This window comes from Heterocephalus glaber, unplaced genomic scaffold (assembly GCF_053883595.1).
Source record: "Heterocephalus glaber isolate CG9 unplaced genomic scaffold, H.glaber_assembly_v1.0 deba00001531, whole genome shotgun sequence".
Lineage (NCBI taxonomy): Eukaryota > Metazoa > Chordata > Mammalia > Rodentia > Bathyergidae > Heterocephalus > Heterocephalus glaber.
Window position 1 is genome coordinate 20,425,210 of NW_028258329.1, and position 25,450 is coordinate 20,450,659.

Below are 25,450 nucleotides of genomic sequence, written 5' to 3' on the forward strand. Positions count from 1 at the left end.
TCTTACTAAAAAGCTTCTGCACAGCAAGAGAAACCACCAACAGTGTGAAGAGACAACCCACAATGTGGCAAAAAATTTTCACCAGCTGTCCCTAAAATGTCTAGTATCTAGAATCTACAAAGAACTTTAAAAAATCAGACCTCCCAAATTTAAAGACCCAATCCAAAAATGGGCATCTGAAATGAACAGACATTTCTCAGTCAAAGAAGTAGAAATGGCAAATAAACATATGAAAAAATGTTCAACATCACTGGTCATTAGGGAGATACAAATGAAAACAATGCTGAGATTCTACCTCACCCCAGAAAGAATGGCTGCTCTCATGAAATCAAGCAATAACAAATGCTGGTGGGGCTGTGAGGAAAGAAGAACACTACTCCACTGCTGGTGGGAGTGTAGACTGGTGCAACCACTGTGGAAATCAGTATGGAGATACCTCAAAGAACTAGGACTGGAAGTCCCATTTGACCCAGCTATTCCCCTGCTGGGTATCTTCCCCAAAGAATTAAAAGAATCATACCACAGTGATATATGTGCACCCATGTTCATAGCAGCACAGTTTGTAATAGCTAAAACTTGGAAACAGCCCAAATGCCCATCAACTGGAGACTGGATAAAGAATATGTGGTTTTTTAAATAAAATGGAATACTACTCTGCCATAAAAAATGAGACATTAGAGACATTTATAGCTCTTTATTATAGACATTTATAGACATTTATGGATGCACATTGAGGCAATACTCTTAAGTGAAATAAACAGGACACACACGTGTAAATACTGAATAGTTTCTTTGTTATGAGAAACTGAAAGTGTAAATAAGGACTAAAAGGTATAATAGATAATGTGAAATAGGAAGAAAAGGGGCAAAGGGGAAGGCGAAGTGGGAGAGGTGGGGGAAAGGAAAGAAGGGAATGGAATTAATATGAGAAAATGAAAAAATGGAAACAAAGTTTTTGTAAATAGGGAGGGATAGAGGAGTTAAAGTAAATGGGGAGGGATAGAGGGATAGAGGAAGGGGGAAAAATAAGAACCAAGAGAGATTATGTAAAGGTGCAAATTTCCAATGATGAATGTCATTATATTGCACACCTAAAATGTACCAATAAAGTAAAATTTTAAAAAAACCAATGCCCTCTTTAATATTCAATGGGTCACAGAAGAAATTAGTTCCTAGAATCAAACAATAATGCCAGTACAGGATACTTGAACCTATGGTTCACAATGAAAGCAATTCTAAGAGAGAAGTTTATAGGTGTGAATGCCCACATCAGAAAAACCGAGCAAGCACAAATAAATAACTGAATGATTCAAAGTCCTAGAGAACAAGAACTACTGGGAACCCCTGAAACATTACCGGAAACCTCTGCCATAGGCTCCAGTCTCCTGCCCAGTGTATGACACAGGCCTGAGGAAAAAAATAAACTAAAAAGACAGAACTAAGAGAGATAGAAAATGGGGCTCCAGGATGACCAATGCTGGTACAACCAACAAAGGCACTGGGCTGTTGAAACCACTGATTTTTATTAGTAATCAATTAGGTAAATTTGAGCTATGAGCAAGGGCAAAATTATGTGTGAGGATGCACAGTTGTGTGGTTTCTATGGAAATTAATATAAGCAAAGCTGGTAAAAAACAAAGATAAAGCATTCTTGAATTAGGAACAGAATAGACAAAATATATGTTTGTAATTAGAATATTGTCCTTCTAGTAAAGGCTTTAGTTGGGCTGGCGATTAGCTCAGTGACACTGCGGCTGCCTCACAAGCACAAGGTCTTCAGTTTGATTCCTGGTACCAGAAAAAAAAAAAAGAGAAGGTTTTAGTTGTGGAAATGGAATTTGGGTGCGAGTTACTCTGACCCACATAAGGTTCGGCCAGATTCATTTCTATGAACAAGTGAATTGTCGGGTTAACTCTTTACAGCCTGCACTGCTTATAGCCTGCTTTGGGCATAATCGATATTGCAGTCTTCTGCAAAGAATAATCAAGATCAAGAACAAGAACAAGATCAGAGTAGAAATTAATGAAATTGAGACTAAAAAAATAATACAATGAATTTTGATCTGGTTCTTTGAAAGAATAAACACAATAGACAAACCCTTAACCAATCTTATCAAAAAAGGAAAGACCCAAATCAACGCAATTAGAAATGGAAAAGGTAAAGTCACAACAGACTGCCAAAATCCAGAAAATTATTAGTAACTACTTTAAGAATCTGTACTCTAATAAAATGGAAAATTCAGAAGAAATGGATAGATTCCTAGACACATATGTACTACCACAGCTCAAACAAGAAGATGTAAATAAGACCCTGTTTACTCCAAAATGAGGCAACGGGATTGAACAAGTAGTTAAAAAACTACCAACTAAGAAAAGTCCAGGTCCCAGTGGATTCATTCCCAATTTTACAAGAACTTGAGTCAAGATCAAATGCTAGTACTCTTTAAATTCTTTAATTTAATGGAAAGGGAAGGAGTCCTCCCAAAGTCATACATGGAAGCTAGCATTGCCCTGATTCTAAAACTGGAAAAGGACCTAACCAAAAAAGAGAACTATAGGCCAATCTCTTTAATGAACACAGACACAAAAATCTTCAACAAGATACTGGCATTCTGTTGGGTGCAACAAACCATCAAAAAACAAAAACAAAAAATCCTATATCATGACCAAGTAGGATTCATCCCACGGAGGCAGGGATGATTTGACATACACAAATCAAGAAATATAATACATCACATAAACATAAGCAAGGGGCCGCCATTCCATGCTCATAGGGCAGAGAAGGTGAGCCAATCCCAGGACCCAGGAAGGGGCTCCCCCACCGCCATTCCACACTCCTAGGGCAGAGAAGGTGAGCCAATCCCAGGACCCAGGAAGAGGCTCCCCCGCCACCATTCCACGCTCCTAGGGCAGAGAAGGTGAGCCAATCCAAGCACCCAGGAAGAGGCTCCCCCACTGCCATTCCATGCTCCTAGGGCAGAGAAGGTGAGCCAATCCCAGGGCCCAGGAAGAGGCTCCCCCACTGCCATTCTATGCTCCTAGCGCAGAGAAGGTGAGCCGTGCGGGCGGCAGAAGTACCCCCCACCCCATGGAAATGAGAAGACACGTAAACAAGCCTCAAAAACAGACTTCCAGATCACCTACAGCAACCCCAAAGGGAAATGAGATGGAACAATCTGATACTCAACCACCTGGACTCCCTGAACTGGCAACAAAAGAGGATCTGGAAAAAATGAAATCAGAAATAATTTCTCAGATAACAGCAAAGATTGTGCCCACAGTGCAAGACATGATTAATAAATCTAGAGAGGACATAGGTAAAAAAATAGAGGAACTGAGGAACATAATGGAATCCCAAAATAGGAAACAAATGGAATCCATAAAACAGATGCAAACAAATTTCCAGGAGATTAAAAACTCCATCGAAAGTCTACTCAGCAGAATGAACCAATGTGAGGACAGAATTTCAGATACAGAAGAAAAGTTTACAATTAGTGACCAGGAAAAGAAAAATTGCTTTAAAATTGTAAGGGACCACGAGAAATCAATCCAGCAGCTGCTAGACGATGCAAAGAAGAATAACATAAGACTGATGGGAGTCAATGAAGAAACAGGAGAGAGTGCAGATGACGTAAAAAAGCTGTTTACAGATGTGATGGCAGAAAACTTCCCAAGCAGGGGAAAAGAACTTGACATACAGATAAGTGAGGCATCTAGGACTCCAGCTAGGCTTGATCAAAAAAACTCTACACATAGGCATATAATAGTTAGGATTCCAGAAACCCAACAGAAGAACAAAATTCTACAAGCAGTGAGAGAAAAGAAACAAATCACATACAAAGGAAAGCCCATCAGAATCACAGAAGACTTCTCAATGCAAACCCTCAAAGCAAGAAGAGCTTGGAGTGATGTATTTCAAGCCCTAAAGGAAAACAGCCTCCAACCCAGACTGATGTACCCTGCAAAACTATCTTTCAAAACTTATGGAGAAATAAGTTACTTTCATGATAAAGCACCTTAGGAACTTCATGAATACCAAACCAGCACTCCAAAAATTTTTAGACAATATCGTAGGAAAAGACAATGAGGATCACAACCCCAGGAAGCCCAGCAGAATGAATCCATTGGGTGTGACAAATTAAATGCAAAGGGGGAGAATCCAACACAAAGAAAAAGTCATGACAAGGCTTTTAAAACTTTTAACTTCATCTCCCTAATGAGCATATAAGTCAATCTTATTATTGTTCATGACTAGTATTTTTCTGATTCTAGTGTTGCACACCTTTCCATGTGCTGTACTGGCTATTTATCATCTTCTTGTGTCTACTTTTTAATTGGGTTGTCCATTAATGATCTGTAAGAGTTCTTTATATATTCTGGTCATAGGTTATATGCATTATAAATATGGTCTGTTTAAGGACTACTTTTCATTTTAATGATGTCATTTAAAGTTCTAAATTTTGATGGAATCTCATTTATCAATTTTTTTCTTTTATACATCATGTTTTTGTATCCTAGGAAGTTCTTGCCTACCCTAAATTCATAAACATTTTCCTTCATAATTCCTTCTTAAAGTTTTATACTTTTAGGCTTTCATATTTAGGTTCATAGATCCTTTCAAGTTATTTTTATGTATGGAAATAAAGGGTTGAGGTTAATTTTTTATATACAGATACCAGGTGTTCTACTGCCATTTGCTGAAAACACTATCTTTTCCTCGGCTCTTGAACTGAGTTTATATTCTATAAAAGGTTAATGTTAAATAATCTTTCAAAACTCAGTGGACCATATATGTGTGGTTCTACTTCTAGATTCTCTGTTTTATTCCAATAATCTATATGTCTTTCCTTACACCAACACTGCCTTGATTACCGTAGCTTTAGAGGAAGTCTTAAAATTAGGTACTAAATGTCTTCCAACACTGTTTTTTTTTTAACTTTTCTAGTTCCTTTGTACTCCTACATAACTTTTAAATTTCAATATCCAATTCTTCATTTATAGCAAGTATACATAGACCTGAATTTTTATATATACCTTGTGTTTTCTAATCCTGCTAAATTCAAATACAAGCTCTCAGGGCTCCTAGAGATTTCTTAGTATTTTCTCTGTAGATGATCATTTCATCTACATATAAAGATTTTGCTTCTACCTTGCCAATCCTATCCTAATTGTGTTATTTTATTGCCAGACTATTTTGGTTTGGGCCTAGGTTTCAAAGTTTAATGGACAGATGAAGAGTAAGCATATCTGCCCTTGTTCCCCACCTTAAAGAAAAAGCATTGTATTTTCTCCATTCATATAACGCATTTTTGCTGGAAGTATGGAGTACATGTCTTTGCTCTGTTGAGAAGGTTCTGTTCTACTTCTAGCCTCCTGATAGCCTTTACCATGAGCAACTGTAGAATTTAGTCCAATACTTTTTCTCCAACTACTGACAGGACCATAAGGCTTTTTCCTTTCCTCTGTTAAAATGATGACTTTTGGGGATGGATCTTCCAATGCTGAACCAACACTACCATCCCTATAATAAAACCACTTTCTACAAACTGCCAGATCTGATTTCTAATAGTTTGTTTTGTTAAACAAATTTCTATCTATGTTCATACTTTTTTCTTCTATTATCTTTATCCAGTTTTAGGATTAGCACAATGTTGAGTTCCTAAAATGAGGGGAGAAGTGTTCCTTTTTTTTCTGCTTTAAATGTTTGATATAATTTATCAGTTAAAATGTATACAAGCATGCTGTTGTCATAGAGGTAGGTTTTCAAGCTAGGAATATACTTTCTTTAATAGGTGCTATTCAAATTTTATATTTCCTCCAGAGTTAGTTTCATTAATTTGTCTTCCAAGGTACTTCTTAGAAGTTGTCAAACTTATTTCAAAACAGATTTTTGAAATATGCTTTCTACATCCTTTTAAATTCTGTAAAATCTGTGGTAATATCTCCTAGATCTTGATATTGTAATTTAAAAAATGTATAATTGATATTGTGTAATAGGAAGCAAAGGTCTAAAGGAGCAGGGGAAGTGGGAGGGGTAGGGGAAAGGAAAGAAGGGAAAAGAAAAAATATGAGAAAAGGAGAAAAATGGAAACAAAATCTTTGCAAATATGGAAGGGTGGAGGGGGTGAAGGGAGGGCAGGGGAAGGGGAAAAAAATAAGAACCAAGAGACTCATGTAATGGTACAGGATCCCAATGATGTATGTAAATGTATTTTATACCTAAAATGTACCAATAAACTTAATGGGGGGGGAACATAGGCAAGGACAAAAATCACATGATCATCTCAGTTGACACAGAAAACTTTAAGAAAGTCCAACATTCATTCATGATAAAAATCTTGAAGAAAATAGGTATATAAGGACCTTACCTCAATCTGATAAAAGCCATATATGACAAGTCAACCACCAACATCATAATAAATGGAGGAACGGCACAGTTTGTAATAGCTAAACCTTGGAAACAGCCCAATTGACTGGAGACTGGATAAAGAAAATGTGGTTTTAAAAATAAAATCAAGTACTACTCAGTCATAAAGAATGAGGAACTAGAGACATTTATAGCTAAATGGATGCACATTGAGGCCATATTCTTAAGTGAAATAAATAGGACACACGTGTAAATACCGAATAGTTTCTCTGGTGTGAGAAACTAAAAGTATAACAAAGGATCAAAATGTATAATTGATAATGTGAAATAGGAAGAAAAGATCTAAATGGATACAGGAAGTGGGAGGGGTAGGGGAAAGGAAAAAATATGAGGAAAGAATAAAATGGAAACAAAGTCTTTGTTAATAGGGAAGGGTGGAGGAGTTGAAGGGAGGGCAGGGGAATGGGGAAAAAATAAGAACCAAGATACATCATGTAAAGGTACAAATTCCCAATGCTGAATGTCATCATATTGCATGCCTAAAATGTACCAATAAACTTAATGAAAAAAAAAGGAATAGAAGAATAAAATGGAAACAAAGCTTTTGTAAATAAGGAGGAGAAGAGGGATTGAAGGGAGGGGAGGGGAATAGGAAAAAAAGAAGAAACAAAATGTATCAGGTACAGGTACAAATTTCCTATGATGAATGTTATCATTATGTATATCTAAAATGTACCAATAAAATTAAAAAGAAATAGATGGAGGAAGCTGGAAGCTTTCTCTCTAAAATTAGGAACAAGACAAGGATGTCCACTGTCACCACTACTGTTCAATATAGTTCTCAAAACATTAGTTAGAGCAATTAGGCAAGAGAGAGAAGTAAAAGAGATATATATAGGAAAGGAAGATATCAATATCATTATTTGCAGGTGACATGATCTTCTAAATGGAAGATCCAAAAATTCTACCAAAAGGCTCCTAGAATTAATAACAAATTCAGTAGCATAGCAGGATACAAAGTCAACACACAAAAAATCAATAGCATTCCTGTACACTAATAATAAATTCACTGAGAAAGAAATTAGGGAAAAATGCCTTTCACAATAGTATAAAAAATAAATACCTAGGAATTAACCTAACCAAGTAAGTGAAAGACTACTAACATGAAAACTACAGTACTCTTGGGCCAGGGATTTAGCTCAGTGGTTTTGCTACCTGCTGCTTAGTGGTTTTGCCACCTGCTGCGTAAGCACAAGGACCCGAGTTCAATCCCCGGTACCAAAAACAAACAAACAAACAAACAAGCAAAAACTACAGTACTCTGAAAAAGGAGATCAAAGAGATCAGAAAATAAAAATACATCCCCCGTTTCTAGATAGGCAGAACCAATATAGTCAAATGGCCACATTTTCTAAACCGATAAACAGATTTAATGCAATCCCAATCAAAATATCAGTAGTATTCCTCACAGAAGTACAGAAAACAATCCTAAAATTCGTATGGGACCAGAAGAGACCTAGTATAGCAAAAGCAATGCTGGGCAACATGAGCAAAGCAAGAAGAATCAGAATTCCAGACTACAGGTTATGCTACAAAGCTATAGTGATAAAAACAGCATGGTATTGGCAAAAAGCAGACATGTGCATCAATGGAACAGAATAGAGAACACAGAAACAACTCCAAGCACATTCAGCTGCCTGATCTTTGACAAAGGGGCCAAAAATTTATGCTGGAGGAAAGACAGCCCCTTTACCAAATGGTGGTGGGATAACTGGTTATCCACATGCAAAAGATTGAATCTAGACCCATATCTCTGGACTAAACTAAAATCAAAATGGATCAAAATCTGTATATTATTCTTTAATATTATTATTATTATTATTATTAGGTATTGGGGATCGAATTCAGGTTCTGCGCTTGCAAGGCAGGTGGCAGAAATGCTGAGCTATATCCCTGGCCCCAAAATCTATACATTAAAACAGAAACAATCTTATGAAAGATTAAATAGGCAAAACACTTGAAGACATAGGCATGGGCAAGGACTTTCTGAACAGTACCCTGATTGCACAAGAAATAATACACAGAATCAACAAATGGGATCATATCATATTAAAAAGCTCTGGACAGTGAAGGAAACAACCAACAGAGTGAAGAGATAACTTATAGAATGGAATAAAAATTTGCCAGATATTCCTCGGGCAGAGGAATAATATCTAGGATATATAAAGAACTCCAAAAATATTTAGATCCCCCAACACAAAAGACCCAACCAGAAAATGGCCGTCTGAAATGAACACACATGTTTCAGAAGAAGAAATAGAAATGGACAATCAATCAATCAATCAATCAATGCTCAACATCTCTGGCCATTAGAGAAATACAAATTAAAACAACATTGAGATTCCCTCTTACCCCAGAATGAATGGCTACCATCAAAAAATAACAAATGCTGGTGAGGTCGTGGGGGAAAAGCAACTATTTTTCTGTAAACTAGTACAACCACTATAAAAATTGGTGTGGAGATTTCTCAAAAAACTAAAACAAGAAATTCCATTTGATCCAGCTATTCTCCTCCTGTTTATCTTCCCCCACAGAGTTAAAGGTATAACATGACAGTGAAACATGGACATCCACATTTACAGCAGCACAATTCATAACAGCTAAATCTTGGAAACAGCCTATATGTCCATGAACAGATGAATGGATAAAGAAAATGTGGTATTTATACCCAGAAAGTACTACTCTGCCACAAAGAAGGATAAACTTTAGTCATTTGCAGGAAAATGGATGCACCTTGAGGTTGTAATGGTAAGTGAAATGAATTGGACCCACAAGCTTAAATATCACATGTTTTTCCTTATATGAGAAACCCAAAATATAAATAAAGAGCAAAATAAAAGGTAGATAATGGGAAAAAAAGAGTTGGAGGGAAAGGAAAGGAGAGCAGGGAAAATGCAGCCGGGAGGGAAGGGGACACAGAATTAAGATGTGTTATGTACATTTATCAACTCCTTTGGAGGAATATAATTATTATGTATTGCAAAAATGTACTAATAAAAATAAAACAAACATGAGGAAAAAGTGTTGAAAGTGAACATCCTTGGTTTGTTACATATTAGAGAAGAAAAGCTTTTAGTTTTCGTTGTTGAATGTGAACTGTGGATTTGTAATATATGACTTTTATTATATTAAGGTACATTCCTTTTTTATCTAATTTGTTGAGTTTGTTTTAATCATGAAAGGGTATCACATTTTGGGGGTTTTTTTGGTACCAGGGATCGAACTCAGGACCTTGTGTTTGTGAGGCAGGTGTGGTGCCACTGAGCTAAATCCCTGGCCTGGGTATCACATCTTATCAAAGCATTTTCTGCATCTACTGAGATGATCACATGATTTTTATACTTCATTCTGTTAATGTGATCTATCACATGTATTGATTTGCATACACTGAACTATCCTTGCATCTTAGAGATAAATCTCACTCAATCCATGGTATATTAAATGTGCTGCATGATTCAATTTCTTTTTTTTTTTTTTTTTGGTACCGGGGGGGATCGAACTTGGGTCCTTGCACTTGTGCAGCAGGCGGCGAAACCACTGAGCTAAATCCCCGGCCCTGGATGACTCAATTTCTTACAAGTTTGTTGATAATTTTTGCACTTATGTTCATCACCAACACTGCCCTGTAGTTTTCTTTCCTTGTCTTTGTTTTGTTTCAGTAAGAGGGTAATTCCTTTTTTTCTTTTCTCTTTCTTTCTCTCTCCCTTTCTTTCTTTCTCTTTCATTCTTTCTTCCTTCCTTCCTTCCTCTTCCTTTCTCCCTCCCTCCCTCCCCCTTCTCACTTTCTTTTCCTTCCTTCCTTCCCTTCTTTCTTTCTTTCTTTCTTTCTTTCTCTTTCTTTCTTTTCTTCCTTTCGTACTGGGATTTGAACCCAGGGCCTATAAACTGAGCTACATGCTAGCACCTTTAAAATTTTTGTTTTTAATGTTGATACAGGGTCTTCTTAAATTCCTAAATTGCCCAGGCTGGGTTGGAACTTGCTATCCTCTTACCTCACTCTCCCAGTGTGCTGGGATTACAGGTGTGTGCCACCACACTTGGCTCAATTCTCCTTTAAATATAGTAGAATTCTCCAAGTCATCTGATCCTGGGCTCTTTTTTTTTCCCCCCCAGGGAGGTTGTGATTACTGATCCAATCTCCTTACTTGTTATTGGTTTGTTCAGATTTTCTATTCTTCATGATTCAGTCTTGGAAGAGTATATGTTTCTAAGAATTAATTCATTTCTTCTAGGTTATCCAACTTGCTGGTGTATAAATGTTCATAATATTCTTTTATGATCCTTTGTATTTCTGTGCCATTAGTCATAATGTCTCCTCTTTCTTCCTTCCTTCCTTCCTTTCTTTCTTTCTTTCGTTCGTTCTTTCTTTCTTTTTTTGTGGTAACAGGGATCAAACTCAGGACCTTGCACTTGCGAGGCAGGCGCAGTACCACTGAACTAAATTCCCAGCCCTCCTCTTTTATTTCTAATTTTGTTTCCTCTATTTTTTTCTTGGCTTGGCTGATAGTTTGTCAGTTTTGTTTATTTTTTAACAAACTTTTATTTTGTTAATTTTCCTATTGTTTTTCTAGTCTATTTCATTTATTTCTGCACTTCTTAATTCCTGCTACACTTGGCTTAAACTGATTTTTCTTTTCTTAATTCTTTGAGGTTTAAAGTTAGGTTGATAATTTGAGATCCTTCTTCCTCAATGTAGGCATTAATCACTATAAATTTCTCTGGTGGAACTGCTTTTTTGTTTTTTTTAAGTTTTAGTGCTCTGCAGTTCTCTGCAATTTTATTTCCCTCCCCACCAAGTTTATTCAAACTATTCAATAGAAATCTTCCATGTCAGCCAAAAGATTTGTGATTCAAAGTGGAGTTGCTTTTACTGCATCCCATAAGTTTTGGTATGGTACGTTTAATCTTCATCTATCTTAAGATAAATTTTCTTTCTTTTTGGTTCTGAGAGTCTCATGGCTGCTAGACAGTGCGTACCACTTAGCCACACACTCAGCCCCTATTTCCCTTTTGATTTCTTCTTTGACTCATTGGTTTTTCAGGTATGTGTTAATTCCTATACATTTGTGAATTTTCAAATTTTCTTCCTGTTATTGATTTCTAGCTTCATACCACTGTGATCAGAAAAGACATTTTATAGGATTTCAGTCTTTTTAAATTGTTAATGCTTGTTTTATGCTAACTTATAATCTACCTTTGGTAATGTGACATTTATACTTGAGAAAATATGTATTGTGCTGTTGTTGGATAGACTGTTCTGTACATGCCTCTTAGGCCCATTCAAGATATAGTGTTATAATAGTACCAAAAAGAATAAAATAGAGGGGCCAGGGATTTAGCTCTGTGGTTCCACTGCCTACCTCACAAAAGCAAGGTCCCAAGTTCAATCCCCAGTACTAAAAAAAGAAAAGTAATAAAATAGATATAAGCTTAATTAAGAAGGTGAAAGACTGCACTGAAAACAAAACACACATGACAGAAATTAAAACAGACTCAAATAAATGGAAAGACATCCTATGTTCACATATTAGAAGAATATTCTTAAAATGTCCATATTACTCAAAACAATCTACAGATTCAATGCAATCCCTATCAAAATTCAATAGCATGTTTTATAGAAATAGAAAAAACAATCTAAAATTCATATACAATCACATAAGACCCTAGATAGCCAAAGCAGTCTTGAAAAAGATAAAGTTAGAGGTATCACACTTCCTGACATTAAAATATATGACAAAGGCACAGTCATTAAAACCATATGGTACTGGCATAAACATATTCTATTCAATAGAATAGACTACAGAGCCAAGAATAAAATCATATATATATGTCACTTGACTTTTTTAAAAGAGTTGTCAAGAACACACAAAGGAGAAAGAATAATCTCTTCAAAAAATGGTGTTGGGAAAACTGGATAAGCATGCAAAAGAATGAAATCTGATCCTACACCTTTCACAAAAATCAACTCAAAATGGACTAAATATTTGAACAAAAGACCTAAAATTGTAAAAACCTGGAGGAAAATACTGGGGAAAAGATTCTTGGCATTGGTTTTGAAATGATTTCTTGGATTTGACATGGAAAACACAGACAATAAAACAAAAAATATAGATAAGCAAGACTTCACTAAACTAAAAAGATTTTGCACAACAAAGAAGCAATCAACAGAGTTAAGAGACAACCTTTGAAGTTGGGGAAAACTATTTGCACATCTTATATTGATTAAGAGACTAATATCCAGCCAAACATGGTGGTGCACACCTGTAATCCCAGCACTCTGGGAGGCTCAGGCAGGAAGATCCCAAATTTGGGCTCAGCCTGGGCAATTTAGCTAGAGCCTGTCTCAAAATAAAATTGAAAAAGGGGAGTTTTGGGATGTAGCTGAACCTCCAGTACAAAACAAAAAAGCAAAACAAAACATTGCCCCCAATATAAGAGACTAATATCCAATATAAGAATCTCCTATAACTCAACAGTAAACAATAAAACCCCAAAATCCAAATAACTCCATTAAAAATGAGCAAAGGGGCCGGGGATTTAGCTCAGTGGTTTCACTGCCTGCTGTGCAAGCACAAGGACCCGAGTTCAATCCCCAGTACCAAAAAAAAAAAAAAAATGAGCAAAGAACCTGATTAGATCTTTATCCAAAGAAGACACACAAATAAATGGCCACCAAATATACGAGTGTGTGCTCAACATCACTAATCTTCAGAGAAATGGAAATCAAAACCACAATGAGGTATCATTTCATGCCTACTAGAATGGCTATTATCAAAAAGCAAAAGATAGTTGGGCATTGTGGTGCATGCCTGTAATCTCAGCACTCTGGGAGGCTGAGGCAGGAGGATTGCAAGTTCCAGTCCAACTTTGGCAACTTAATGAGAACCTGTCTCAAAATAAAAAGGGGCCTGGGGATGTAGCTTAGTGTGAAGGCCCTGGGTTCAATCCCCAATACTGGGTAGGTGGGGAGCAAAAGATAGTAAGTGTTGGCAAGGATGTAGATAATTGGAGCCCTTCTACACTGCTAGTGGGCATGTAAATTAGTGTAGCCACTATGGAAAACAATAAAAGTAAAACAGTAAAAGTAGAAGTACCATATGTTCCAGTAGTCCCATTCTAGGTATAAACCCCAAAGAATGTGAAATTGGGATCTGGAAGAGATACGTGCACTCCATGTTCACTGCAGAATTATTCACAATAGCCAAGATACAGAAACAACCTAAATATCTATGAACAGATGGATGAAGACAATGTACATATAATATTACTCAGTCTTAAAAAAAGAAGTCCTCAAATTTGTGACAACAGGGATAAATCTAGAGGACATTATGCTAAGTGAAACGAGCCAGTCCAAAAGGACAAATACTATATGATTCCACCTGTATGAGATACCGCAAATAGTCAAACTCAGAAGCTGAGAACAGAGTGGTAACTGTCAAGGGGCTGGGGTTGGGGAGAAATCAACAGGGAATTGTTGCTCAGTGAGTATAAAGATTCAGTTCTACAAGACGAGTAAGTTCTGGAGATGTACTGCACCACACAGTAAGATATGTTATGAGGACGGATAGATCTGGTGTTCAGTGTGTACACACACACACACACACACACACACACACACACACACACACACACACACACACACACACAGGCTCCTGGAGACCTGAGCTTGCTGTGAAGGTAGCCCATAGGTGGGATACGCACCAGGAATGGTGTTCATGGAACCCATCAGCTGTTCCACATCAGAGAAGTCCAAGGTCTGGTCTTCAAAGTGAGGCTGTGCAGAGATTTCCACATCTGTTTTTGTTTTCAGGAATTTTCCGAGCCTGTTTGTATACAAAGACACAGTGGCATGAACATGGGGTGTGCTTCCTAGGGTATCTCTGGGTGCTGTGTCACTGGTAGCGAATGAAGAGCCCTCTTTGCTTAGCTTTTCCATCCTAACACGCTGCTGGCTGTCTTCTACCTAGGAGGTCACCAGTGGGGGTGTGTGGAACTGGTTTGTGCCTTCAAAGGGGAGGAAAAAGGGAAAGGTTGTGTCAGAGGGTGGCTGGGAGGATGACCACTCCCCACCTGTGGAGGATTCCTCTGTGGCTAACCTGGAAACTCTCTCACCCACAGCACCCCAGGCCCTAAGATGTACAGAGGGCTCAGACAGGGTCCTGGAGTGCCCTCAAGGTGCTTCTCTCCGGGCTCCGAGTCTTCTCCTGGCAATCGAAAGGTTTCTAAGTGACAAAGCAAGGATCTGAAACCAGGTCGACTTTTGCCAAAATCCATGTGTTTAACCCCTGGAGCACTAAGTTTCAACGTTCACGTTGCTTTGTACACATTGTCTTACTAGCTTCTCACAAAACTGACCTTGTGTGTAAACAGGGAATGTGGGTCCTTAGGTTGAATCCACCCAGGGCACAGGGGTAGCAGGGTAGGAACTTCTATCTGTCTGCCTCTAAACTATGCATGCTTTCTCCAGCTCCATGGCCCTAGAACAGCTGCGGGTATTGGGGAGCTTTCTAGATCCCTGCTTCTCCTGGTAAAAAGAAAGGCTTGTGGAGACCTGGCCACAGGTTTGCTGACTGGGTTCCCTTTTGGCCCTGAGACTCCTGAGATTCAATTCTAGAGGTTCCTTGTGACCCTACACCACCATTCTGCAGCCAGTGCTATTTTACATAGAAGATGAGACCCAGAAGCTGAAACCAGAAGCATAGACCCCAGCACAACTGAGTCCAGAGGTAGAAGGAACAGAGTAGGAAATACATGTCAGAGTAGAAGCTTTACCTGTCAGTCATGGCCACTGCATCCTACAAAGGAAGAGAAAAGGAAAACTGTTGACTCTGGAAATAAATCTTGTATGTAAACATACAATGGAAAGTAGGAAAAGGAAAAAAATCAGCTGTATCCACATCCTCAAATGTGTCTGTGCATTCCTTTCACACTATGGCTTTTCCCATTTACAGAAGTGAGCATTTCCCATGTCATAGACCATCTGTGGACCCCTGATTTGAGAGACTACAAGCAGTTCATTGAATGGAAAGTCCACTGTTCACTTCACTGTTCCTCTACTGTTGGGCATTTTGGTTGTTTCCAATTTTTGCCATCATAAACAATGGTGAGAAGAATACCTTCACAGTGTCACCCCCCTTCCTATTCTGGATTGTGTCTCTAAGACACAGTGGCATTGTGGGAACCCTGGTGCAAGAGGCCTAAGTGTGGATGTCTCTCACGGTGCCTGCAGATTGCTGTCTGGTTTAGTCACCATCTCTTCCCCAAGTGTGGGAGGAAGGCAATGCGGTTGGGCTTTGAGGAGCCGCTGTTGGCCCAGACAATCTGAGGGGCACACTTGGCAGCCTGGAAGCTTCTGGAGTTGGAAGCTCCTCCTCCACGTTCTGGACACCACACCTGCCCCATAGTCCTTATGGAGGAAGGGGTCTCCAGCTCTGACTGAGATTGAAATTCTCACAGCCCAGTTACACGGGGCTTGGGTCAGATTTGACTTGAAGAAATTAAGAAATGAATTTTTTGGGGTGCATGTCTAAGTTTATGCAGTAAGATTTATAATTCCTGCCCCTGTAACTGTGAAATTTTAGTTTAGTGGGGTTTTTTTGTTTGTTTGTTTTTTAGCTTGGACAACTTTCTCCTCAGAGCAATAAGAGGCTATCCGAGTGGCCAAAAAAACTCTCAGGGCACTGTCTGTACTCAGCTCCAAGACAATGTGACAGATTTCTGAGTCGCCAGGAAAGAGGTGCTGCATCAGTTGGGGTGGTAGGAAAGGGTCAGTGGTGCAGGAGCCTGGCCACTCATGACAAAGCTCTGTAGAATGACGGGGCCACGACCTCCCTATTGTGAATGTTTGGAGGCCTCAAGCGAACACTCTAAAGCTCAATTCCAACACCCCAGGGGGAAAGAGGACAACCTGACCTTCCCTAGCCATAACTGTTATTTTGGTTCATGATTTCATTTTTGTTCTTTACGTTTCATTTTGTCTCATTACTGACCTTTAAGAAATCAACCTTCTCCTCATGACATATCTCCTCTATGGTTTCCATCAGTTCTTTGCAGGTATTGAGGTTTTCCCCACAACTGACCAGTTGTCCATACAGGGCCTCCAGCTTCTCTTTCTTTTTCTCTCCTAGAGCTTGTATTTTTTCTTCATACTTTTGGGCAAGTGTTTCCAAGATCTCATTGTAATGTGACTCAAAGTTTTGTTCTTGTCTTCCAAAATTCTCCTGCAAGACAGTTGACCTCAGTCATCATTTCAGTGCATGTGATGTGGGACTAGAATCACTAGAGACATGAACACATTATCTCCCCAGAGGTGTTTCAGCCCCTTCACATTGTCCTTTCTCTCCCAGGATGCCAGCATGAATGGTGAGGGAGCCAGGACAGAGGAGTCTCCATCCCAGATCCTCAGAAATGATCTTAGCAAAAATCACAGCTATATTTCCTAGCAGCATTTTGCAAGCCTCTCCCAGTTTTAGCTACCTCCCATCATCACCATGACAATCAGTCAAGGAGCTCGTCAATGATAAATCAGACTGTCATGGGAACCTTCCATTTTAAGGTGGAAATGTTTGCCCGGAAAGGTTCCCACATATCATTCCCTTCTGAGTTCACAACTTCTTACAGTGCTCCTCTTATGATACCTGAATCATGGAAAAACCAGACTGCATCAACTAGGGTCATACCAACTAGGGGAAGATGAGGGCAATTCATGTTGGAGCCAGGTGGCAGTGCCTAATAATGAGAAAATGCAAGGAGCAAGCAGGTAGGTGCTTCATTTGGTACTAGTGTTTAATCTAGGATAATGACATGAGGAATATTAAGTAGAGCATGGTGATTCCTGCTCTTCACTATTTATATTAGAAGCCCAGGGGAATTCTGTAGGTTTTGACAGAGTCATCTTCATCAGATGATAAGGACAGTTCCAAAGGAGAGGCTCTTAGCCATTGTTCAGAGCCATAATTAAGCACCTAGTGTATGCATAAGAAGTACTCAGAATGGTAAGAAGGGAAAGCAATAGATGATTCTCCAGTGCACAGCATAAAATGTTGGCCTCAGTCTTTACTGAGGATGAAGGTACTTTGATCTAAGAGTAAGCTGGGCCAGGCAGAGTGGCGCACCCCTGTAATCCCAGTACTTTGGGAGGCTGACGCAGGAGGATCACAGGTTGGAGCACAGTCTGAGCAACTTAGTGACTTAGCAAGACCCTGTCTCAAAATAAAAAAGAGCTGGGGGTGTAGCTTAGTGCAAAGGCCTTGGGTTCAATCCCCAGTGCAAGAAAGGGAAGGGAAGGGAAGGGGAGGGGAGGGGAGGGGAGGGGAGGGGAGGGAAGGGAAGGGAAGGGAAAAGAAAAGAGAAGAGAAAAGAAAAGAAAAAGTAACCTGGCTGTGTTGGCTTTCCATTGCTGAGGCAAAATACCTGAGAAGTATCAACTTAACCTGAGAAAAGATTTATTTTAGCTCATGGTTTATCTTAGTTACTTTTTCTTGTTGTTGAAACAAAATACCTGACACCCAAAGTTAAAGGAGGAAAGTTTTATTTGGGTCACAGTTTGTAAAGGATTCAGTCTGTAGTTGCTGGCTCCAAGGCAGGGTGGCATGACAGAAAGGCATGGCAGAGGAAAAGCAGTCCATGGCAGGCAGAAGGCAGCAAGTAGCAAGTGACAAGCAACAAACAGTGACCCTCTTTCTTTCTCTTATATCTTATCCAGGCTACCTACCCTTAGGGCATGTAGCACTCACACCCGGAGTGGGGCAGTCTTAATCCTAGCATCGCACCATGAATCAGTCCCAACATCACATTCTTGAGCCCAGCAGCACACACTCTAGATCCAGCCACTTCCAAGAGCCCCACCTATGACTGCATGAGGCTTTGGTGTGTGTGTGTAGGGGGCGCATCTGACACAAGCCATAACATGGTTTAAATCCTTTGACTCTTGGCCTGCCTCTTTTTGGTTCTGTGGTGAGGCAGAAAATCATGGTGGAAGCAGACAGTGGAGAAAATTGCTCACCCTATGGCAGCCAGGAAACAGGGAGAGAGGGGAAAGGGCTGAGACCATGAGGCCCCACCTCAAGTTTCCACCATCTCCCAAGAGTGCCACCATCAGGGGACCAAGCCTTCCACACATGTGCTTTGGGGGTATATTTAAGACCCAAACTAAGTTGGTTATGGTGTTGCACACTTGTAATCCTAGCCATTCAGGAGGCTGAGGCAGGAGGATCACAAGTTCAAGGCCTTCCTGGGCAATGTAGGAAGACCTTGTCTCAAAATAAAATAAAAAGGGCTGGGGATGTAGCTCAGTAGTAGAGCACTTGAGAGAATGTGCGAGGCACCTGATTCCATCCTCAGTACCACAGGAGGGAAAAAGAAAATCCAAACTGTAACACCAACAGAACAGAGTTTGAGGAGTTGTGTGCTGGCTGTTGTACTCTTAACCCTCCCACTACCACCTCATCCTGGAAGGAGAGTCTTTGCCCCTTCTCTGCCTTCTGCAGGGGCCAATGTGATGGCACTCTTCCCTTTAAGGTTGAGTATTAAAAAGTTCTAGCTTTGAGGGAAAGGAGCCTAGGGCCTTGTTAATTCATAGGAGGTGTTCCTGAGGCTGCATTAACAGAAGCAGAGCACACGAACATTAGGAGGGAAGTCCTGTGATCCTCAGTCCTGATCTACCTCATCTGGAAGGCTCATGGTGACATGCTATATATCTATCAGGCCACAGCCTGGCCTGGGGAAGCTTCCTCTTATAAGGAACAGGTAACAGCTGAGTAAAAAAACACTTGGCAAAGCCAAGATTGGCATCTCCAGAGCTTCGTGGAGGCTGGCCTGAGAGAGACGACTGGCCTGGCTTTGTGCAGCCACCAGTAGGCAGAGTGACAGAGCAGGGGGTTTTAGCTCAAAAGTCTTGGTCCACACTCATCCCCAGGGTGGGATGAGGAGGGTGAATGGCCTTCAGTGAGAGGAGGCCTCTTCCAACCTTGGAATTCTAAAGTCTTACTGATCTCTCAGCAAGTCTATAAAGTGGCTAACTAGATGAAGACAATGACACTGATTTTTGTGGCCCATGCCCAGCTTATGATGTCTGTGTTTGAGTAGCAATAAGGGGCAGAATGAGCATGTTGTTGCAGAAAACAACTGAAAACTGATATTTGTTATGGTTTAGATCTAAAATGTCCCCCCTAGAGTCTGATGTGTGTGGAAGGTGATTGGATCATTGGCACTATACTCATCAATGGATTCACCCATGGATTAGTTCAGTAGCTGAATGTGCTATTAGGAGGTGAGGCCTGGCTGGAGGCAGTCACTGGGGACATGACCCAGAAGGGGGTCTTCTTGTCCCTGGCTCCTCTTCTCTGCTTCCTGGCTGCCACAAGGTGAGCACCTTTCCTCCTCCAGGCCCTTCCACCATGCTGCTTCCGCGTTGGAGCCAGCCTACTGTGGATTGAATCCTTTAAAAATCATGAGCTAAAAATAAACTCCTTATTACTTCACTGTGGGTGCTAGGTACTTTGTCCCAGTGACCAGAGAGTGACTAATATAACACCCCACATCTGACTTTGTCTTTAACATGATACATACTCCAAAGGCCCTCAATTAGCGCCAAAGAATAAGGAAACAACACGGAACCCATTGTGTCTGGCTACCTCGCTGGTGCATCAGGTAGCACCCAAGGGAGTCTCAGTGTGTGCAACAAAAAATGGACCAAAATACATAAACCAAAATCCAAGGGGCAGGCTGTTATTTTTTTTTTTTAACAGTTGAGCTCAAATGTTCATTCTTCTCCAGCTGGGTGATACCACTATGAAGCAATCCCTGTTAGAATAAAGGAGGTTTAAGCCACAAACAAGTGGCAATTTGGGTACAGGGACATGAGGAGGAAAAGGAGCCCAAGAAAGAGAAGGACAAGACTCTGCTTGCAAAGTTTCTGCCTCATTTATTCATGCAACAAACATGTATAAATGCCTGTTCCAACACATCCCTTGGCATAGGGCTGGAGTGTGCGAGCAGAAGACACAGCCTCCTTACCCATAGCACACAGAACACAGGGTGTGCCACAGGTATGTGCCCAGCCGCTGTGGGGGTCGGAGAAAGGGTGAGGGACAGAGCAGTGGTGACAGCTCACGTGAGAAGGAAATGGGTTCTCTAATACACACTAGGGCTGGCTGCTCGCACTGGCTGCTAAGGGAAGCCATATGTGTCTGAGGAGGTCGCCAAGCACGCTCTTACCTCCACAGTGATGAAAACCTCCTCCAAGTGACTTGCAAAATTTTCCATCTCGATGATCTGCTGCTCCAACTTGTACATGTTTTTGTGAATTTCATCCTGTACAATAGAGCATCACAGAGAAAGTGTCAATGCCACCTTTGCTCTGTCTCCTCTGGAGACGGCATTGAGATTATTTCCCTGCCAACTCCTTGAAACAACAATGAGACACCCGGGCAAAGACCCCAGCAAGCCTATTACCTTGGCGCTCTCCAGGGCTTTATTGAGTGGGGTCACTTCGTGCTCCTTGTGCTCATCAATATCCTTCTCAACACCTCTGATGGGGGTTCTACAAGTGACACAGAAGACATCAGCAGCTTCTTCCTCGTCCTCCTCCTCTGGGATGACGTAGCACTCATACTCCTCACTGGCGCGGCCGTGTGTGTACCTGTACGCTTCCTGCAAGGCCTGGCTCTGGCCTGCCATGCCCCACCCTGCATAGCCCTGGTCCTCGGCCTCATCTTCTTCACCAAGTCTCCAGTCTCGCTGCTCCCTGGCTGGCTCTCTCCTCTTCAGTCCATAAGGAGGATATGCTGACCTCCCCATCCTGTCTTCATCAAGAAACTCATCCCCTAACTCATGGTCATCCTCTAGTCCATATAAATGGATGAATTCATTTACTTCTTGGAGGTCTCTTTGGGCTTGGCCTTCCCCTGCCTGCCCCGGCCCACCCTCAGCTTGGACTGTTTCTCTCCTCAGTCTAGTGTTTCCCTCTGGGAAGCTCTGGAGTGTGTCTTCACAGTCATACAGATCCATGTGATAAAAGTGAAAGTCCTCAGGAGCTGGGGACCTGTCCAGCCTGGGCTCCTCCTCCACTACTTCCTCCATTGTGATTCAGGGAGCCCTGGGAAGCACCAGTGTACAAGAAAGACCCTTTCTGGATGCTTAATAGTGAATATCCAGGGTTCTAGAATGCAAAAAGAGGGAAAATATCAGTTCCTGAGAAGGTCACTGTAGTAGACAGTCATGAGATCAGATTCTTCTCATTCATAAATTTAAAAAATTTCTCTGAGCACTCCAGTTTTATGCTGAACCACCTGTAATGAAAGGTGTTTTCTCAGGGCTTTCTAAGCTTAAAGAGAAAAATGTCAATGGATTTAACTAACAAAACATTCCTATATATTAAAACAACAACAATAAGGACAAACCCAAAACTTAAAAGGCAAAATAATGGGAAGAGTCAGAGGCAATTACTTTTTAAAAAGTGTATGAATTCATTTTATTAAAAAAAACACATTTTCTTTATCCAGTCTCCAGTTGATGGGCATTTGGGCTGTTTCCAAGTTTTAGCTATCACAAACTGTGCCGCTATGAACATGGGTGCACATATATCACTGTGGTATGATTCTTTTAATTCTTTGGGGAAGATACCCAGCAGTGGAATAGCAGGGTCAAATGGGACTTCCAGTCCTAGTTCTTTGAGGTATCTCCATACTGATTTCCACAGTGGTTGCACCAGTCTACACTCCCACCAGCAGTGGAGCAGGGTTCCTCTTTCCCCACAGCCCCGCCAGCATTTGTTATTGGTTGATTTCATGATAGCAGCCATTCTTTCTGGAGTGAAGTGGAATCTCAGCGTTGTTTTCATTTGCATCTCTCGAATGACCAGTGATGTTGAACGTTTTTTCATGTATTTATTTGCTATTTCTACTTCTTTGTCTGAGAAATGTCTGTTCATTTCAGATGCCCATTTTCAGATTGGGTCTTTAAATTTGGGAGGTCTGATCTTTTTAAGTTCTTTATAGATTTGATAGTAGACCTTTGTCTGAGGAAGAGCAGGTGAAGATTTTTTCCCACATTGTGGGTTGTCTCTTCACACTGCTGGTGGTTTCTCTTGCTGTGCAGAAGCCTTTTAATAAGAAGAGATCCCACTTGTTGATTGTTTGTGCTAGTTCATGGGCAACTGAGGTTTTGTTCATAAAATCTAAAATGGAATACTACTCAGCCATAAAAAATGAGAAATTAGAGACATTTATAGCTAAGTGGATGCACATTGAGGTGATACTCTTAAGTGAAATAAATAGGACACACATGTATAAATACCAAACAGTTTCTCTGGTGTGAGAAACTGAAAGTGTAAATAAGGACTAAAAGGTATAATAGGTAATGTGAAATAGGAAGAAAAGGGGCAAAGGGGAAGGAAGTGGGAGGGCTAGGGGAAAGGAAAGAAAGGAATAGAATTAATATGAGAAAATGGAAAAATAAGAACAAAATGTTTGCAAATAGGGAGGAATGGAGGGGTTGAAGGGAGGGCTGGGCAAGGGTGAAAAATAAGAACCAAGAGAGACTATGCAAAGGTGCAAATTTCCAATGATGAATGTCATTATATTGTATACCTAAAATGTACCAATGATTAGAATGAATAATCGATAATGTAAAATAGGAAGAAAAGGTCCAAAGGGGTAGGGGTAGTGGGAGGGGCAGGGGAAAGGAAAGAAGGGAAAGGAAAAATGATGAGAAATGGAAAAAATGGAAATAAAGTCTTTATAATAGGGAAAGGGGGAGGGGGTGAAGGGAGGGCTAGGAATGGGGAAAAAATAAGAACCAAGATGCATTATATAAAGGTACAATTCCCAATGAGAAATGTAATTGTGTTATATACCTACAATGTACCAATAAAAGAATTTAAGAAAAAAAGTGTATGAATTCATTGAAAAGTTATGATCTCAAAAGATGAATGTACAAGGACAGTTCACAAGACAATTACTTTTTCATGATATTAGTTGTGGAAAGTATTTGGAAAACTATTCATACTTATGAGTAAAAGAACAAATAAATGAGATACCATTTTGCCTTTGCAGTTCGGAAATATTTTAGAAAATAAAAACGATAGCCAGGGTGGAGGTATAGCTCAGTGACACAGTGTGTGCTCAGCATGTTCAAAGACATCTGTTCATCAAAAAAGTAAGTACAGTGGACCCTTGACTTACGAACTCAATTCATTCCTGAGGGCTGATTGTAACTTACGTTGGTCAACTGAAGGCTCAGGCTCCTCTACACAGTCTTCAAAGTCTCTCCTGTACACAGGCAGATCTCAGTGCCTTAGAGAGACACTAGCCCAGGATTTCTCAGCCCCACACAGGAAAGGATGCTGTAATGTTCCTTCCAGAACTCTTTAAGGGTAAAACCTGTATCTGAGACCATCTGGAAGCACAAGTGGCTGGGATTCGGGTTATAACTCTAGACTTTGTTCATAAATGAAAACTAAAATTCTAATCGTGACCCAAGTTGTTCATATGTCAGGCTGGTCGTAACTCGAGGGTTACTATAAAATAATAAAATAAAATGACACCCAAAGCTGGCCAAGGGCACAGTTATGTGATACTCTGATACACTGCTGGTTGGGATGTAAACCAGTTCCACCCTTCTGGAAAGCAAATTTGGCAACATTGACTAGGACCCTTAAAAAGACTCCTATTCCTTAACCCAGTAATCATCTTTTGCAACCTTGAAGGAAAATCCCAAATATAGGGAAAAATTATGTCTCTATGAAGTTTCCACTGCAACATTTCTTATATTAGCAAAAAGATTTTTTTCAAAAGGCTTAATGATTAGGAGAATAGTTGAATCAACTGGAATAAGTACATTGTATAGAGTATAAAACAACCTTTAAAGTATCTATAGAGAAGATATGAGAATTTGAGAAAAGACTATATAGGATTCTGAAGATAAATAGAATTTTTATCTTATGTAAAATATGATGTGCACTATTTTTATGTAAAATCTAAAAAGAAATAATAGCAGTAGTAGTAGTAAATACAATGATAGTCATAGTAGCTATAATGAATTGAATGCTTACTGTATGCTCTTTCTATGCAAATATATAATAACCTCACATACATCTTATATGGGAAATATTGTCATTATATCCCTTTTGCAGGTGAACAAACTGTGGCTCACAGCGAGTTTCTCATCCAAGGTCACACTGTTGTTAAGTTGGTGAACTGGGATTTGAGCCTTAGTCTATGTGGCAGCCAACTGATTGAGACTTGATGGCATCCAACTACAAGGAACATGATGGACTGGATATATCAGGTGCCTTCTAAACTCTATTACCACATTGCATGAGGATACATTTCCCACTGACATGTGCCATCCAGCAACAAAGTCTATACTTCAATGGTTTTTATTCTATTCACATATATGTACAGTGATCATCACAGTCAATTTTAGAACATTTTCATTACCTCAAAAAGAAGCCCTTTAGCTATCACTGCCCACATTACCCTTTTCCCCCAGCTCTAAGCAACCAAGAATCTACTTTCTATAATCTATTTTCTTGTTTGTGTATTTCATATAAATGGGATCACATAATATAGGGTCTCTTGTGACCGGCATCTTTAATTTAGCATAATGTTTTCAAGGCCCATGAATTTAGCGCATGTTAATACTTCCATTTTGGGGCTAGAAAATGTTTATGGATATACAGCATCATATTCTGTTTATCTAGCGATTAGTTGCTTTGGGTTGTTTCCCATTTCATTTGGGTGTTTCCATCTTCTGTCTATTATAATGATGCTGAAACTTTTATGTGCAAGTTTTTTATGGATATATGCTTTCATCTCTCCTGGAGATATAGATAGATAGACACATATACAGATACAGATACAGACACAGACATAGACACAGACACAGATACAGAGACACAGACATAGACACAGACACAGATACAGACACAGACACAGACACAGATACAGATATAGATATAGATATATAGATATATATTTTCCCCTAAGAGTGGGATTATTGGGTCAATGGTGACTTTATATT

At 39.9% G+C, this 25,450-nt stretch overlaps 1 protein-coding gene and 1 long non-coding RNA gene across 8 annotated transcripts in view; one reads left to right on the forward strand and one right to left on the reverse strand.

Moving 5' to 3' along the window:
* LOC101703149 (uncharacterized) overlaps positions 1–9,619 on the forward strand; it is a 37,185-nt gene extending 27,566 nt beyond the window's left edge. For all 3 annotated transcript variants that reach the window (XR_015441830.1, XR_015441831.1, XR_015441832.1), the window contains one exon: positions 8,962–9,619. This is a non-coding gene — a long non-coding RNA (uncharacterized LOC101703149). The remainder of the gene's footprint in view (positions 1–8,961) is intronic.
* Positions 1–25,450, reverse strand: part of Fsd2 (fibronectin type III and SPRY domain containing 2) — a 58,234-nt gene that overhangs the window by 22,886 nt on the left and 9,898 nt on the right. For 4 of the 5 annotated variants that reach the window (XM_013075102.3, XM_087188523.1, XM_087188522.1 and 1 more), the window contains exons 2-6: positions 20,882–21,587; positions 20,645–20,740; positions 16,417–16,647; positions 15,200–15,222; positions 14,129–14,250 (exon numbers count right to left, since the gene is read on the reverse strand). In XM_013075102.3, the coding sequence (XP_012930556.1) occupies positions 14,129–14,250; positions 15,200–15,222; positions 16,417–16,647; positions 20,645–20,740; positions 20,882–21,508 (1,099 nt within the window). In that variant the 5' untranslated portion in view covers positions 21,509–21,587. The remainder of the gene's footprint in view (positions 1–14,128; positions 14,251–15,199; positions 15,223–16,416; positions 16,648–20,644; positions 20,741–20,881; positions 21,588–25,450) is intronic. The other variant, XM_021264881.2, reaches the window with a different exon arrangement.